Genomic DNA, 12,423 nt, shown 5'->3' on the forward strand with positions numbered 1-12,423 from the left:
TTGAGCTCTGATTAGAGCTCTAATTATCACTGGATGCTCTAATTAACCATGGTTCTTCGCCAAAAGAATATTAGTGTTATTCTCATCTGGATCTCATCGCTAGACTAAGGAGCGCTGCACTTCTGTGAATCTTTCGAGCCAGTGGCCCCGAGCCTGTGGCCCGCAAAAGCAGATCCGGGCAGCCCCATTCTAATATGCTCTTGTGCAGCCCTCTCGAGTTGGCTCGTATGCTATGTTGAGATATCTCGTTTTCTCTATCTGCTCTGAGAAACATGCCTCTGGGCTCGATCCACAAAGGCCAACATGCCCAGGCCACGAGACCGAGACGCCAAAGCCGCGAAGGAATAGCGTTCTCTATGAATAGCCGACTTCCCGCAGACCCAAACTTGGAGGTCTGGGCTCACCTGAGCAATTTGAGGACTTCATCCGCGACGTCTTTGACCCGCGGCTCGCTGGCCTGACTCTTGGCCTGCCGAGCCCAGTCTGCCGCCCCCAAGTCCTTTGCAATCGTCGCCGCATCCGCTCCGTCGCCCTTGGCCGAAAGGATTGTGCCGAGCGCCACCAGTGCCCTGAAGACGATTTCAGCGTCTGACTGGCCCTTGAGCACCTGACCCAAGACGTTGATCAGCAGCGAAACGGCTTCCAGTCCCACAGTGGCGCTGCCGCCCGCCTGCTGCTCTTTGTGGAACAGGACGGCAAAGTTGACCGCGGCCGACGTCAGGGCGATAAAGAGTAGGCGGTTGGTAGTGCCGATCGGCCCGGCGACGCCAGCATATTCCGAGACACCCAGGATACACTCCATGACCGAGATGACCTGGTCGGCCCTGCTGGCTGCCACAGCGCGGCCCTGCTCGGTGACAAAGAGGTTGGTGATGCAGCGCAAAGCCATCATGACTGAGTTCTCGTTGGGCTTGGAGCCGGGTATGCCCGGCTCCAGCGCGCTGGAAAGGGCAAGGTCCAGGATGGAACCCTTGCTGGCCGGCGTGTAGCCCGCAATGGTAGGAGAGGGGCACATGCATCGCAGGAGATCCAGAGGAGCCAGGCGGTGGGCGTACGGCCACGTCGTGATCAGCTTGACGACGAGATCAGCAGCGTCTTCGGGGATCGGGAAGGCCGCTGGTGATTGTGCTGCGGACACATAGGCCGGGATCTTTGTTGTCTCAGTAGTCAGGAGCTGGATGAGGTCTTTGAATGTCGCCTCTTCCGTCGGGTTTAGTGCATGCTGCTTTTCTCCAGTCTTGATGAGTTCGGCGTTGACAGAAAGAATTTTCTTTTCGATTGCTGCCCGTCATGTTAGCTTGCTGGATGCTGGATGATTCGATACCATCTTGAGGAGGGACTCACGCGGGAACTTGGCCTGGGCAAGCGTGATGTACTTGTCCTGAGACAGGAGGGACGGTTTAATGGGGGCTTGCTGCGACTCCTGTCCAGGGATATATCTCGACTCGGTTCCGTAGGGGTCTGGTCCAGGCTGCGAGCTGGTCTGGCCGAGGGTAGCGCCCTTTGTGTTCTCGACAATGAAATTGGCCACATTGTCGAGGTAAGTCATCGGTAGTTCATTGTCGCTCAGGAACTTGGTGGCGCGTTCGTAGGGATTCTCGGAGAGATTGTAGGGGAGCTTTAGAGGTGGCTCGCCGTCCTTGATGTCAACGTCAAAGACGTAATCGTAGGACTTGCCGTTGTATTCGACCTTGCGGCCGCTGCTTCCCGCAGAGTCGACGACAGTGCCCACGTTGATCCACTGTTGATGGCCTGCAGAGAGGGTTAGCATAGAGCGTCTCAAGCGCAATCGCTCGACTGACAAGGGCGCGTACTTATTGACCACTGATGAGCAGAGATGGAGCCGTCCTCTTCCCTAATCATCTGGATCTGTCCCTCCTTTGTGCCCGACTTGGACTTCAAGAAGTCGGGACCAGGGAGCTTCTCCTTGTTGATGGAGCCGACCTGCTGCTGGGGGATGGAAGATGCCTTGACGGCATCGTCGAACTGGCTCAAGGCATCCGCAGCGGCTATCCTGTCCTCGCTCCGAGTGAAGACCCTGACAACGTTGTCACTGGCGCCCGAGACGATGTCGCCATTCTCGGGGCACACGGCCACACTCCAGACGGAGATGGCCGGATGCGTTATGGTCTGCACACACTCGAGTCCCTTCCATACCCGGACCGTTCGATCTTCTCCCGAGCTGACGAGCTCGCCGGAGGGCAGGGCGGCGAGGGAGTAGATGAAGCTCTCGTGGCCGTGCATCTCGGCAATCTGCTTGCCATCCCGGACGGACCACAGACGGATGACGCCATCGTTACTAGCTGTGGCGATATCGGCGCCGCTGGGGTGGCCCTTGGGGACGCGGCAGAGGGCGCGCAGGATGTCGGGGGTGTAGATAGTGGTGGTGGGCTGGACCTCACCGGCGCTGGCGGTACGGAGGTCGTAGCCGCGGATCATCTGGTCGGCGCAGCAGGTGAGGACGGTGTGGTCGTCGAAGGCGAGGACGCCCCAGATGCCCTTGCCATTGTGACCCTCGAGCACCATCTCGGTCTCCCACTTGCCGATGCTCCACACCCGTGCCTGGCCGTCCAGGCCGCCAGAGACGAGGAACTTGCCGTCCGGGGAGGCGTCGAGAGTGACGACGTTTCCGGCGTGGCCAATGAGCAGGCGCTCGGCATTGTCCGAGAAGTGCGAGCCAGGACGGCGCACCTCGATGATGGCATCCTTGCCTCCCGAGGCAATGAGCCCGTCAGGGAAGTCTTGGGAGGGCTTGAGGTATATCACAGAGTTGATGTAGTCGTGGCCCTGAGTGGCTATTTGGGCCTCGAAGGAGGGCGGGGCGTTGGACGTCCGCTTCCACAGGCGGACGGTCTGGTCGCGAGAAGCAGAGAGGACCACGTCGGGGGAGGGGAAGCAAACGGCGCGGACCTGGACAGATGAGGCCGAGTCAGCCTCTGAGACTCGGGATGAGGGAACGAACATAACACATCCCGCTCGCAGCATGGACGGGGTCAGGTCAGGGTCAAGAGACGTACATCTTGGTCATGGCCAGCAAGCTGGGCGGAGAGCTTGAACTGGGCCATGGCGAGGCGTCACGGAGGCGATGGGCCTTGGAAGAGGGATGGCTCCTCGTGAATGAGCTAATCTTTCCTCTGTTTACAAGATGAGGAGGAGGAGGGAGGGAGGGAGGGAGGGATAGTGAGAGCCCGCAAGATCGCCGAGCTGCTGTTCCGTGGAGTGAGGGTATGTCAGCCGTGGAACCTACCATGAGGTAAGGTACCTTACCTATCTCCAAGTACCTACCTAAAGTAGGTCTACAAGTAGGTAGGTACCTAGGTAGCTGCGAGGGCAATATGGCGGGGTAGGTTCCACTTTCTTCACCGCCCGCCGCTAACTACCTACCACTCCAGGGCTGCCTTCTTAGGTACCTTAGGTAGCTCTTCAGGGGTTCCTGAATCTGCGACAGGCCCGCCCCACCGAGCAACCCTGGCGCCTGGTGCAGTTGCGATTCTCGATTCGCATTCGTCCATCGTGAAGTGAAGCTCACCTCCAAACCCTCCCTCCCTTCATCTTCCCTTCACCTTTCCCTCCTCTCCCCAAGCCCTTTCGCCAGACCCTCGCCCGACAGCTTCCCTCCGTTTCCAGGCTACCTACCTTGGGAATTTCCTTTCTATCCATCCCTCTCTCTTTCTCGCTCTCTCTCTCTTTACCGCTCCCCACGTCCTTCTTGGGAGAAAAGGAAAAAAAAAAAAGCGAGAAAGTGATCAAAAGTAACAAAAAGAAGTTGGTTTGACTTGGGGGCTTTCTCTTTGCACCGCGCACGATCCCTTCCCTCTCGGAAGAACCAACTCGGGTCATCTTTTGGTTTGCTGAGTTTTGACCGTTTTAAATTCCTCCTCTTGACGACCGCTACGAAGTTACGACCACGCCATCCAGTCCCAACCCGCATCACACACGCCTCGACCACTTACTTGTCCACGCCCGAATCTTCCCTGCTCCGCTAAAGACCGAACCCATCCTTGCATTGCGCCTGCTTTTGTGCGCGCAGCTGGCGTCCCTCTGCGCCATCACCGCTTGCTGCGATCCAGGACAGATCCGGATTCACGCCGCGAACCCCCTTCTAGATTCCGCTGCCGCCGCCGCCGTCGACGACGACTCTAGGCGTGTTGCCCTGCTCCATCCACGCCAACCTCTCGTCTCGCTGCCCGTACCCAGGCACTCCACATCCCGTCGAGGCGAGCGCTTCTCCCAGCTCCTTCAGCTCCTTCAGTTCCTTCAGCTTCTTCAGCTTCTTCAACCACCAGACCATCCCACCCAACCCGCCATCAAGCAGCCCTCGTAATCATGGCTTCCGAGGCTCCTCGACAATACGTTCCCCTCACCTGTCACGGCCACTCGCGTCCTGTCCCCCACATCAACTTCTCCTCCCTTACCAAAGATGAGAACTACTACATGATCTCCGCCTGTAAAGGTACCCCGGCAACCCTTCCCCATGATCGGCCGTGAACGGACGCGCTAACGCCTACCCAGATGGGAACCCCATGCTCCGAGACGGCAAGACTGGCGACTGGTACGTGCCGCAATCCCAGTCCCGGCGGCAGCAGGGATCACGTTTCCTTTCCGCCCAAAGCAACGCCGTGCTGACGGACTGACGACATTGTGTAGGATAGGTACGTTCATCGGTCACAAGGGAGCAGTCTGGCAGGCCAAGCTTAGCCCCGATGCCGCCACCGCTGCCACTGCCTCTGCAGACTTCACGGCGTGAGTCCCCGTCCGCCCCCATGCGACCTCGCGCTTCGAGCGGCCCTGACCCTCCTGACAAACCAAAACAGCAAGATCTGGGATACCCACACCGGCGAGCTGCTCTACACCTTGCAACATGACCACATAGTACGTGCTCTTGCATATCCTTCGCATGCTTCCGACATGGTGGCCACCGGTGGCTTCGAGAAGAAGCTCCGCATCTTTGATCTCGCCGAGATCCGGCCTCAGGCTGCCTCCCCTGCCGTCCCGAATGCGCCCGCCGACCCCGTCACCATCACTAGCAACATGGCCTTTGAGATTGGCGAGGGTGTCCACACCGACTCGATCAAGTGCGTCGTCTGGACCAAAGACCCGACTACCCTCATCACCGCCTCGGGCAAGACCCTGCGCTGGTTCGACATTGCCTCGCGCAGCTGCATCAAGACCGTCGATCTGGACGGAGAGATCAAGTCGTGTGAGCTCGTGTCGCTTGCGCCCCAGTATAGCTCTCCTTCCGACATTGGTGGCGGCCTTCCCGTCCTGGCAGTCGCTGCCGGCAAGACGGTCTCTTTCTGGGGTGGCGACCTCAACGACACCGAGATCAAGCGGTTCGACCTCGCCCACGGCGTTGCCAGCGTTGGCCTTGATGTCAAGGGCAACAAATTCGTCGTCGGAGAGGAGCCCGGAACATGGGTGCGAGTCTACTCCTGGGACGATGGCAGAGAGCTCGGTAAGTCGCGTCTCGCCGTTGCGTGATTTTGGAAAAAACAAATGTCCTAAACCCCTTTGCCTAGATGTGCTCAAGGGTCACCATGGCCCGGTCTGGTCTGTGGCCTTTTCTCCTGACGGTAAGCTGTACGCTACCGGCTCCGAAGACGGCACCATCAAGATGTGGAAGAACTGCGAGGGTTTCTACGGTCTGTGGAGGGGCGGCGCCAACACTGTCCCTGAGCGGAACGCCGACTAGTACTCGCGGACCCTCTCGGATCGCAGCCATGGCTGCAACAGTAAGGGCAGGCTGAGCCGTGATGCCAGACCAGCGTCGTCTCGTGGTGGCCAGAGCGGCCTCTCTGGGGAGAGTTACCAGATGATCTCGGCCTCGGAATGCTCGGCTGCAAGCGACTGTCGCCAGGGCACTGAGTCGAGCTCAGCTTCTGACGCTGTAATCATTGTCAAGCATCCCAACTCCCGGTCGCCGGGCCAGGGCCAGGCCCAGGCCCGCCACGAGGCTAGGTCGGAGTCGGCCGTCGCCTTGGAGTCCCTCGACGTCCCCAAGCAGTCCAACACGCGACCTCAAACGCGTGCCGAAGGGATGCTCAGCCCTGGCGATCTGAAGAAGCAACTTTTCCTGCAGAAGCTAGAGCGTCGGGGGCTTTCTTTCAGTGACCCCAACCCGCGTAGCGCCCCGGAATAGCTCTCGGCCGCTCTCCCGATGTCCATCTTGACCAACTTGCCCTCCACGCTGTGCTGCTCTTTTGCTCTCTCCGTCTTGGCCTGCCGGCGATGGAGCAGACCGAACGCAGACTCGGCTGATAAAAGGGGACTTCCATCTATACGTTTTGCTTGGACAACGCTCGTTTCTCTTCGCCTAGACCCAGCTCGGGCCTTGCAATGGCCATAGCACTCACTGCCAGTCTTTGTGGCAGTTAGCGATGGGCTTGGATGAGCGAAAGGTCCTTCCTCTCCGTTGTCTCTTATCGTCCTCATCTGGTGTATTGCTCTTCCCAGGTCCCGTTGATTCCACCACACTGTGACGGCGCCAAAAAGGATGGAGACGGGCCAGGCCAGCAGCATCACCGGGCGAACATCTCATCTTTGGTGTGCCATTGACTTTTCTTTCTTATGAATACATGTACGAGATAGACATTCTATGGGTGGGCATGTTTCCAACCATGGACAAGCGTATGTAAAAGTTATCCTGACACCCTGTCCCCTGTCTAAGACTCCAGTGTGAACGAAGGATGAGTAGATGCAAGGTGGCGTCTCCCCTGTCTGAAGCCCTTTGCGGGGAGCGTCATGATCTGGAGGCTAGTCGAGCACTTGGGATTTCCCTCGTTCGGGCACACCACGTAGACTTTCTCTCTCCCGACCTTCGAGTGACTTACCCTAACTACCTTACCTACATTACGGGCCTACGCACCTACCTCGACGTCGTGAGGCGAGCCAACTGCAGTCTGTTGATACCGATCCCATCTCGCAAGTCGCAGTCCGCGATCAGCATGGGACCAGGCAAAACATCGTCATCTGATCACTTGTCCTCCACTTCTTCCCTGGTGCCTTTCCCAAACTTCTTTCTTTCGTTCGCAGAATCCCTTCCTCTTTGTGACCCAAAACAGAGCACATCATCGACCACTTAGCTATCCATCTACTAGTCCGTATTCCTCTTCCCTTTGGACCTTGTCGTCCTCTCCGACTCACAACACACGATTGTCGATCCCATATCACTAATTGCTCCCAGCATCCCTCTTTTTCAGGCAACACGTTCATTCATCTGATCCTCACCACCTGACACACTCTTGAGCGTCATATCTATCCCCTTGCCCCTGGAAACCAATGACGCGTCGTATCGCGGCATCCCTTTTGTCTGTTCGCGAAGTGAACTCTTCCTTGCTCTCCTCCTTTTCTCTTGACCCTACCCTTCCTTCCACCTCATCTGATTATCATCTCGAGCCGAAGCAGGGGCCTGCACCGCGTGTTATTTTCTCCAGCTACCGGTTTGAAACCTGATATAGTTCGCGGCCAACTAAGCCACTGCCTATCACCTTCGTCAGGCTTGAAGTACGCGCCGGAGCAGCGACGGCTCCCAGCAGTCAGTGCTACATGTTTGATCACAAACACGTCCAGTGCAGGGCCTCACCAGTTCTAGTAACTTCCTGTACTGCTTGCTCGGTTTCCACTACACAAACAGGGTACACTAACGCGAAGCACTCTCCGTTGCTGACAAGCTAATTTTGGCTCCGGGGTTCTGTACCTCTTGTTCTTCTTTCGCCCTTTCCTGTCGTCAAGGGATTAATCACATACACCACTGCAAAGGCCTCAATCCAGTCATACACGCCGCCATGGCTCATGATACACCCGAGGGCCAGCAGCAACAGCATGGAATGCCTCCGGAACTAACCCCTCCCCCCCGGGCAGAATACTCGAGCAACCGCAACACGCGCAAGGCTCGTCAACGCAAGCTGGCCCTCACAGGGGCAGCCAAGGTCGAAGAAGCCGCTCGGAACTCCGACTACAAAGCGATGATCTATGTGCGCAAAAAGGTCGCAGCCAAGGACGAATACAAGAATGCCTCGGACTTGGTCAAGGACCAGATGCTGCAACAGGCTATGGCAGAAACTATGGAGGCCAGGTCAGTAATTACTCCTTGGCCGTTTGCCCATCCCAGGAGAGAAGGGGTGGAGGATCAGGCAGGACACTGCTGACGCTGCCCACAAAACAGAAGCAAGAAAGGCCAGGACACAACGTCCAAGATGGAGAAGTACTATCGGGGCGAATACGACTATCGCCACGAGAAGGCAGGGCCGGATTCACGGGTTTCGGTCACGGGGTTCATGACGGCGAACCGGGTCGCCCCCCCGCCGCTCAAGTCCGGCCCGGCCCGCACCATCGGAGCTCGGAGCCGACCCGCGACGGCACTGGTGGTCGCCGAGAGCGACGAACGGGATAACGATGACCTCGCTCAAGATGGGGAGGATGATAGCAAGGCCCTCAGCCTCAGTCGCGAGGCCGCAGCAGAGCCACTCGCTCCGGTCGCTCGTGCCATCAAGCTCTCTCAACCCCCCGAGGACCGACTCCTGATGCGTCCTCCGCCGGCCCGCTCGGTCTACTCGACTCCCCCACTGGCAACGCACGCCTCAAGCACGGCCCCGGTGACCACGCTGGCACAGTCCAGCCAAGTCTCGCGCCTGCAGACCGAGGTGGAAGCCCTGCGGTCCATTGTCCAGAACCTCGTCTCTGGCCTCGGCAATGCCCGCCACGACGTGACCAACCTCAACTCGACGCTGACAACCGTGCGCACCGACGCCTCGCTGCTGCGCGCCGAGATGTCGGTCAACAAGGCCCAGACCGACCAGGTGGTCAGCCAGATGCCGCAGATGCTACATGCGCTGGCGACCAACCGCATGCCCGGCGTCGAGGAGAGACTGGCTAGGGTCGAGGGCGTGGTCGACGAGCTCCGCCGGAGGATGGACGAGGTCCTGATGGGATACGACGCTTCGGCATCTGCGGACGTCAGAAGGGCCAGGGCCAGGACCAGGGCCGAGAACCAGAGGCGTGAGGCGGAGGAGCTGGAGCGCGGCGAGGAGGTCGCGGGTTTGAGGGAGAAGCTGAGGAGCGTCGGGGCCGTGCTGAAGGGGCCGTGGTAAGGGGCAGGCTGATTTGTTCCCTCGCAGCCTTTTCCTTTTTTTCTCTTTCTCGTTGCTTTGGTTGGACGGCGTCGTAAGTTTTGATGGTTAAACAACAGGGAGCACCCGAAGGCTACATTACAGTCCAGATTCGAACTTGCGATGACATGGTCCCTTTCTCGTAGCATAGCAACGAAGACTAGCTCTTGGCGGTGGAAAGGCAATACCAGACACTTTACAATAGGCTCTTGATTGCGATCTGCCAGTAGAATCGATAACTTTGATCTTATGGATTTCCCGGTGCTCAACAGAATACAGATACTGATTGCAACCTGCCAGTCAATCGTGCCGCTTTCGCGCCTCCTCCTTGGAATAACATGCAACAGAAAAAGGGAAAGGGGGGTTTCTCCCGTCAATGGACAAAAGTCTATAACCTCACCACCATCCATGCTGGACCAGTTAACACCCAAACACCAACCGCTGGCCCGAGGGCAGCCCCTAATCAAAAGTAATCCGGAAACCCGCACCACGCTGCCCCGTTTTAAACCGCTGACACTGCTGCCCTAAGCCCTCTCCCACCCCTTCTCTCCGTCGTCACGACGGCACCACCCCGATCTCGTACCCGATCAGCACCTCAGTACACGTGCCCTCCCAGCCTCTGGTCCCCGCCGCCGATATCATGTACCGCGACGAGGGGTCGACGTAGAGCTGGCTGATGACGCCCGCGCGAGGCGGGCCCGGGATAATGAGGAAGGGCACACTCGAGCCCTTTACAGCGGCCGTGTCCCGCAGGTCGTAGAGCCGGAGGATATCGTGGGACGCACTGAACAGGAGGAGAGCAAAGAATAGTCAGTGAGCGGACCGATAAGGAAAAGAAGAAAGAGATAGACAGAGGGAAGGGAAGAGAGAGAGAGCAGGCACTTACCACACTAGATGCCGCCCATTGACCATGGCCCTCACTGAGCTCACGGCCCCGGACCCGGCGGGAAACTTGAGCGTCCGCTCGGGCGCCCAACCGCCGCTCCCGCCGCCGCTTGCTGCGCGGTGGATGCTAAACTCCTCGACCGTCCCGTTGCGCCGGCCCGCGTATATCCAGTTGCCGTCGGGGCTCCAGCACGCGCCCATGCACCAGGGCGGCACGCCGGGCCGGTTAGTGATGCGCGCGACGGGGTTGGGCACGCGCCGGTCCCAGATGCGGATGGAACCGTCCATCGACGCCGACATGAAGGTCGTGTCGGAGGCCTGCGTCGGGTCGAAGTGCGCCGGGCCCGGCTGCGATGCGAATATCATGGATGGCGAGGGCGGTTGTTCTTGTCTGGTCTGACCGTCACCCCCCAAGAGAACGCCGTCGGCGGCGGCGGCGGCGGCGGCGGCGGCTGCTGGTGGCGTTTGTTCTTCGCCCGTCCCGGATTGCTGGGCGTCGTTCGTCCCCGACGCAGCGCCATTAGCCCAGGAGGATGATTCCATCTGACCCTTGCTGTCAGGTGGATGATCAGCCCCTGCAGGCAGGGCGGTTTCACTAGTGCCGATGTCCATAGCCTGGTTCTTGTCTTGATGGAGATCCGTTGGCTGTGACTGCTGCTGGTCCTTGTTCTCGGCGGATGAGGCGGCCAACAAGGTGGTGGTATCTGGCGCTTCCATACCCGTCATGTCGACGTCGCCACCCCCAGCAGCGGTACCTCCAATCTCGTCTGCAGGGGCATCCGGCTGGAGGGAGGACATGTCCATCGAAGCGCCAAACTCGTTGTTGTCGTTGTCGTCTCCGAACGGATTCTCGCCAACGGCATCGTTCTCGCCAAAGAGGGACCCTCCCGGACTGCCAAAGAGGCTCTCGTGCGCGGGGGAGCCATCGGCGTCGGCAGCGCCGGCCTGGTCGCCGCCAGTGTTGTCGGCCGTGCCAAAGAGGGTGTCGTTGTCGTCGTCGCGACTGGCGCCATTCACGGCGGTGCCGTTGGCCAGCGGCTTGGCGTTGTTGCTAGAGATGGTGTCGCTCGCGACGGCGGGCTCCTCGTACGCGGCCTGGGGGATGGGCGCGCCGCTCGCAGGCCGCAGCTCGATGGCCGAGACCTGGCCGCCGCTGCCGTCGAACTGGCGCTTGACCTGGCCGTTGTTGAGGTCCCAGTCCAGGATCGACTTGTCCCAGCTGCCGCTCAGGACGCTCTTCTCGTCCGGGGCGAGCTGCAGCACCGAGACGGCGTTGGAGTGCCTCTGCAAGCAGGTGATGCGCTTGCCCTCGTCGTGGCGCACGCTCTGGAGGTTGATGCCGCCGCCCTCGGTGCCCGAGAGCAGCCACAGGGCCTGGCTGTGGACGGCGAGCGAGTAGACGGGGCTGAGCACCCTATCCTCGGCGCGGGCGCCGGGGGCCATGGGCTCCTCGTTCTCCCAGTACGACATGAGTATGCCGGCCTTGACGACCGAGTCGACAAAGGGGTGGCGCTGGGCGACCGTCAGCAGCTGCTTGCCGTTGATGGTGCCCACGCCGTCGTACTTGCGCACGTAGCCGTCGGAGCCGCCCGTCATCCAGTACCGCATGTCGGGCGTGACCGAGATGGCGTTGATGCTGGTGGCCTGGGGCGCAGCCATGGTGGGCACAATGTCGTAGAGCTTGGCCGTGAGGGCCTCTGGCCGGACTGTCGGGCGCCACTTGAGGGACGGCACGGGACTAGCGCTGGTCCGCTTGGGCGTGGCCGATGTGTGCGTAACGGTCGGTCTTGAGCTGCCGTCTTGGCCCTCCTTATCCTGGCTGGCAGAACTCGGGTCCCGGTCGTCGTCTCGGGCGCGGGAAGAAGCGCCAGCAGCACCGACAGCAGTGTCCTGGTCTTGATCTCCCTCCTGGTCGCCCTCGTCGCCTTCTCCATCTCCATCTCCGTCCCCGTCCCCGTCCCCGTCCCCGTCCCCGTCCCCGTCCCCGTCCCCGTCCCCGTCCCCGTCCCCGTCCCCGTCCCCGTCCCCGTCCCCGTCCCCGTCCCCGTCCCCGTCTGCGTCCCCGTCACCCTCGTCTTCATCATCTTGCTCGTCCTCATTGTCCTCTTCCTCTGGTTCGTTGTTATCGTTTTCGGGCTCGTCGACGTCTTCCATCACCTCGTCCTGCTCGTTGTCCGAGCTTGCGTTGGAGTCTGGGGAGAGAGAGGAGAGAGTCAACAGGGAAGGACGATACGAGGGGAGGGTGGGCGAGCTCTGCTGCTGGATGTTGGGTGTGGCGGAAGGGGACAAAGCTTGGATCTCACCTCGGTCATCCTCGTCCATGGTGGCAGGCTGCCAGCTGCCGGCCCGAGGCTGGCGAGGCTGGCTGGCTGGCGCTCTGTCACGCGGGCAGCGGGCAGGCAGTATAGGCTATGGCAGGCACCCTATAGCC

General features: G+C 60.0%; 4 protein-coding genes across 4 annotated transcripts; 2 read left to right on the forward strand and 2 right to left on the reverse strand.

Annotated features, from left to right (window-relative positions):
• Positions 1-400: 400 nt before the first annotated feature.
• Positions 401-3,065, reverse strand: E0L32_001202 (uncharacterized protein; the record flags this gene model as incomplete). Its single annotated transcript, XM_031134858.1, has 4 exons — positions 401-1,281; positions 1,345-1,752; positions 1,815-2,910; positions 3,018-3,065. The coding sequence occupies 4 exons, from the start codon at positions 3,063-3,065 to the stop codon at positions 401-403; spliced, it is 2,433 nt and encodes an 810-aa protein (XP_030993095.1).
• A 1,261-nt stretch (positions 3,066-4,326) lies between these two features.
• E0L32_001203 (uncharacterized protein) lies at positions 4,327-6,139 on the forward strand (the record flags this gene model as incomplete). Its single annotated transcript, XM_031134870.1, has 6 exons — positions 4,327-4,453; positions 4,513-4,552; positions 4,648-4,743; positions 4,815-5,455; positions 5,520-5,691; positions 5,734-6,139. The coding sequence occupies 6 exons, from the start codon at positions 4,327-4,329 to the stop codon at positions 6,137-6,139; spliced, it is 1,482 nt and encodes a 493-aa protein (XP_030993096.1).
• Positions 6,140-7,784: 1,645 nt separating this feature from the next.
• E0L32_001204 (uncharacterized protein) lies at positions 7,785-9,089 on the forward strand (the record flags this gene model as incomplete). The annotated part of the gene is made up of 2 exons (XM_031134881.1): positions 7,785-8,074; positions 8,165-9,089. The coding sequence occupies 2 exons, from the start codon at positions 7,785-7,787 to the stop codon at positions 9,087-9,089; spliced, it is 1,215 nt and encodes a 404-aa protein (XP_030993097.1).
• A 900-nt stretch (positions 9,090-9,989) lies between these two features.
• On the reverse strand, positions 9,990-12,314 carry E0L32_001205 (uncharacterized protein; the record flags this gene model as incomplete). Its single annotated transcript, XM_031134892.1, has 1 exon — positions 9,990-12,314. The coding sequence occupies one exon, from the start codon at positions 12,312-12,314 to the stop codon at positions 9,990-9,992; it is 2,325 nt and encodes a 774-aa protein (XP_030993098.1).
• Positions 12,315-12,423: the final 109 nt, after the last annotated feature.

The sequence above is a fragment of the Thyridium curvatum genome (genome assembly GCF_004353045.1).
Source record: "Thyridium curvatum strain D216 chromosome Unknown NODE_4_length_842636_cov_84.159710, whole genome shotgun sequence".
NCBI lineage: Eukaryota > Fungi > Ascomycota > Sordariomycetes > Thyridiales > Thyridiaceae > Thyridium > Thyridium curvatum.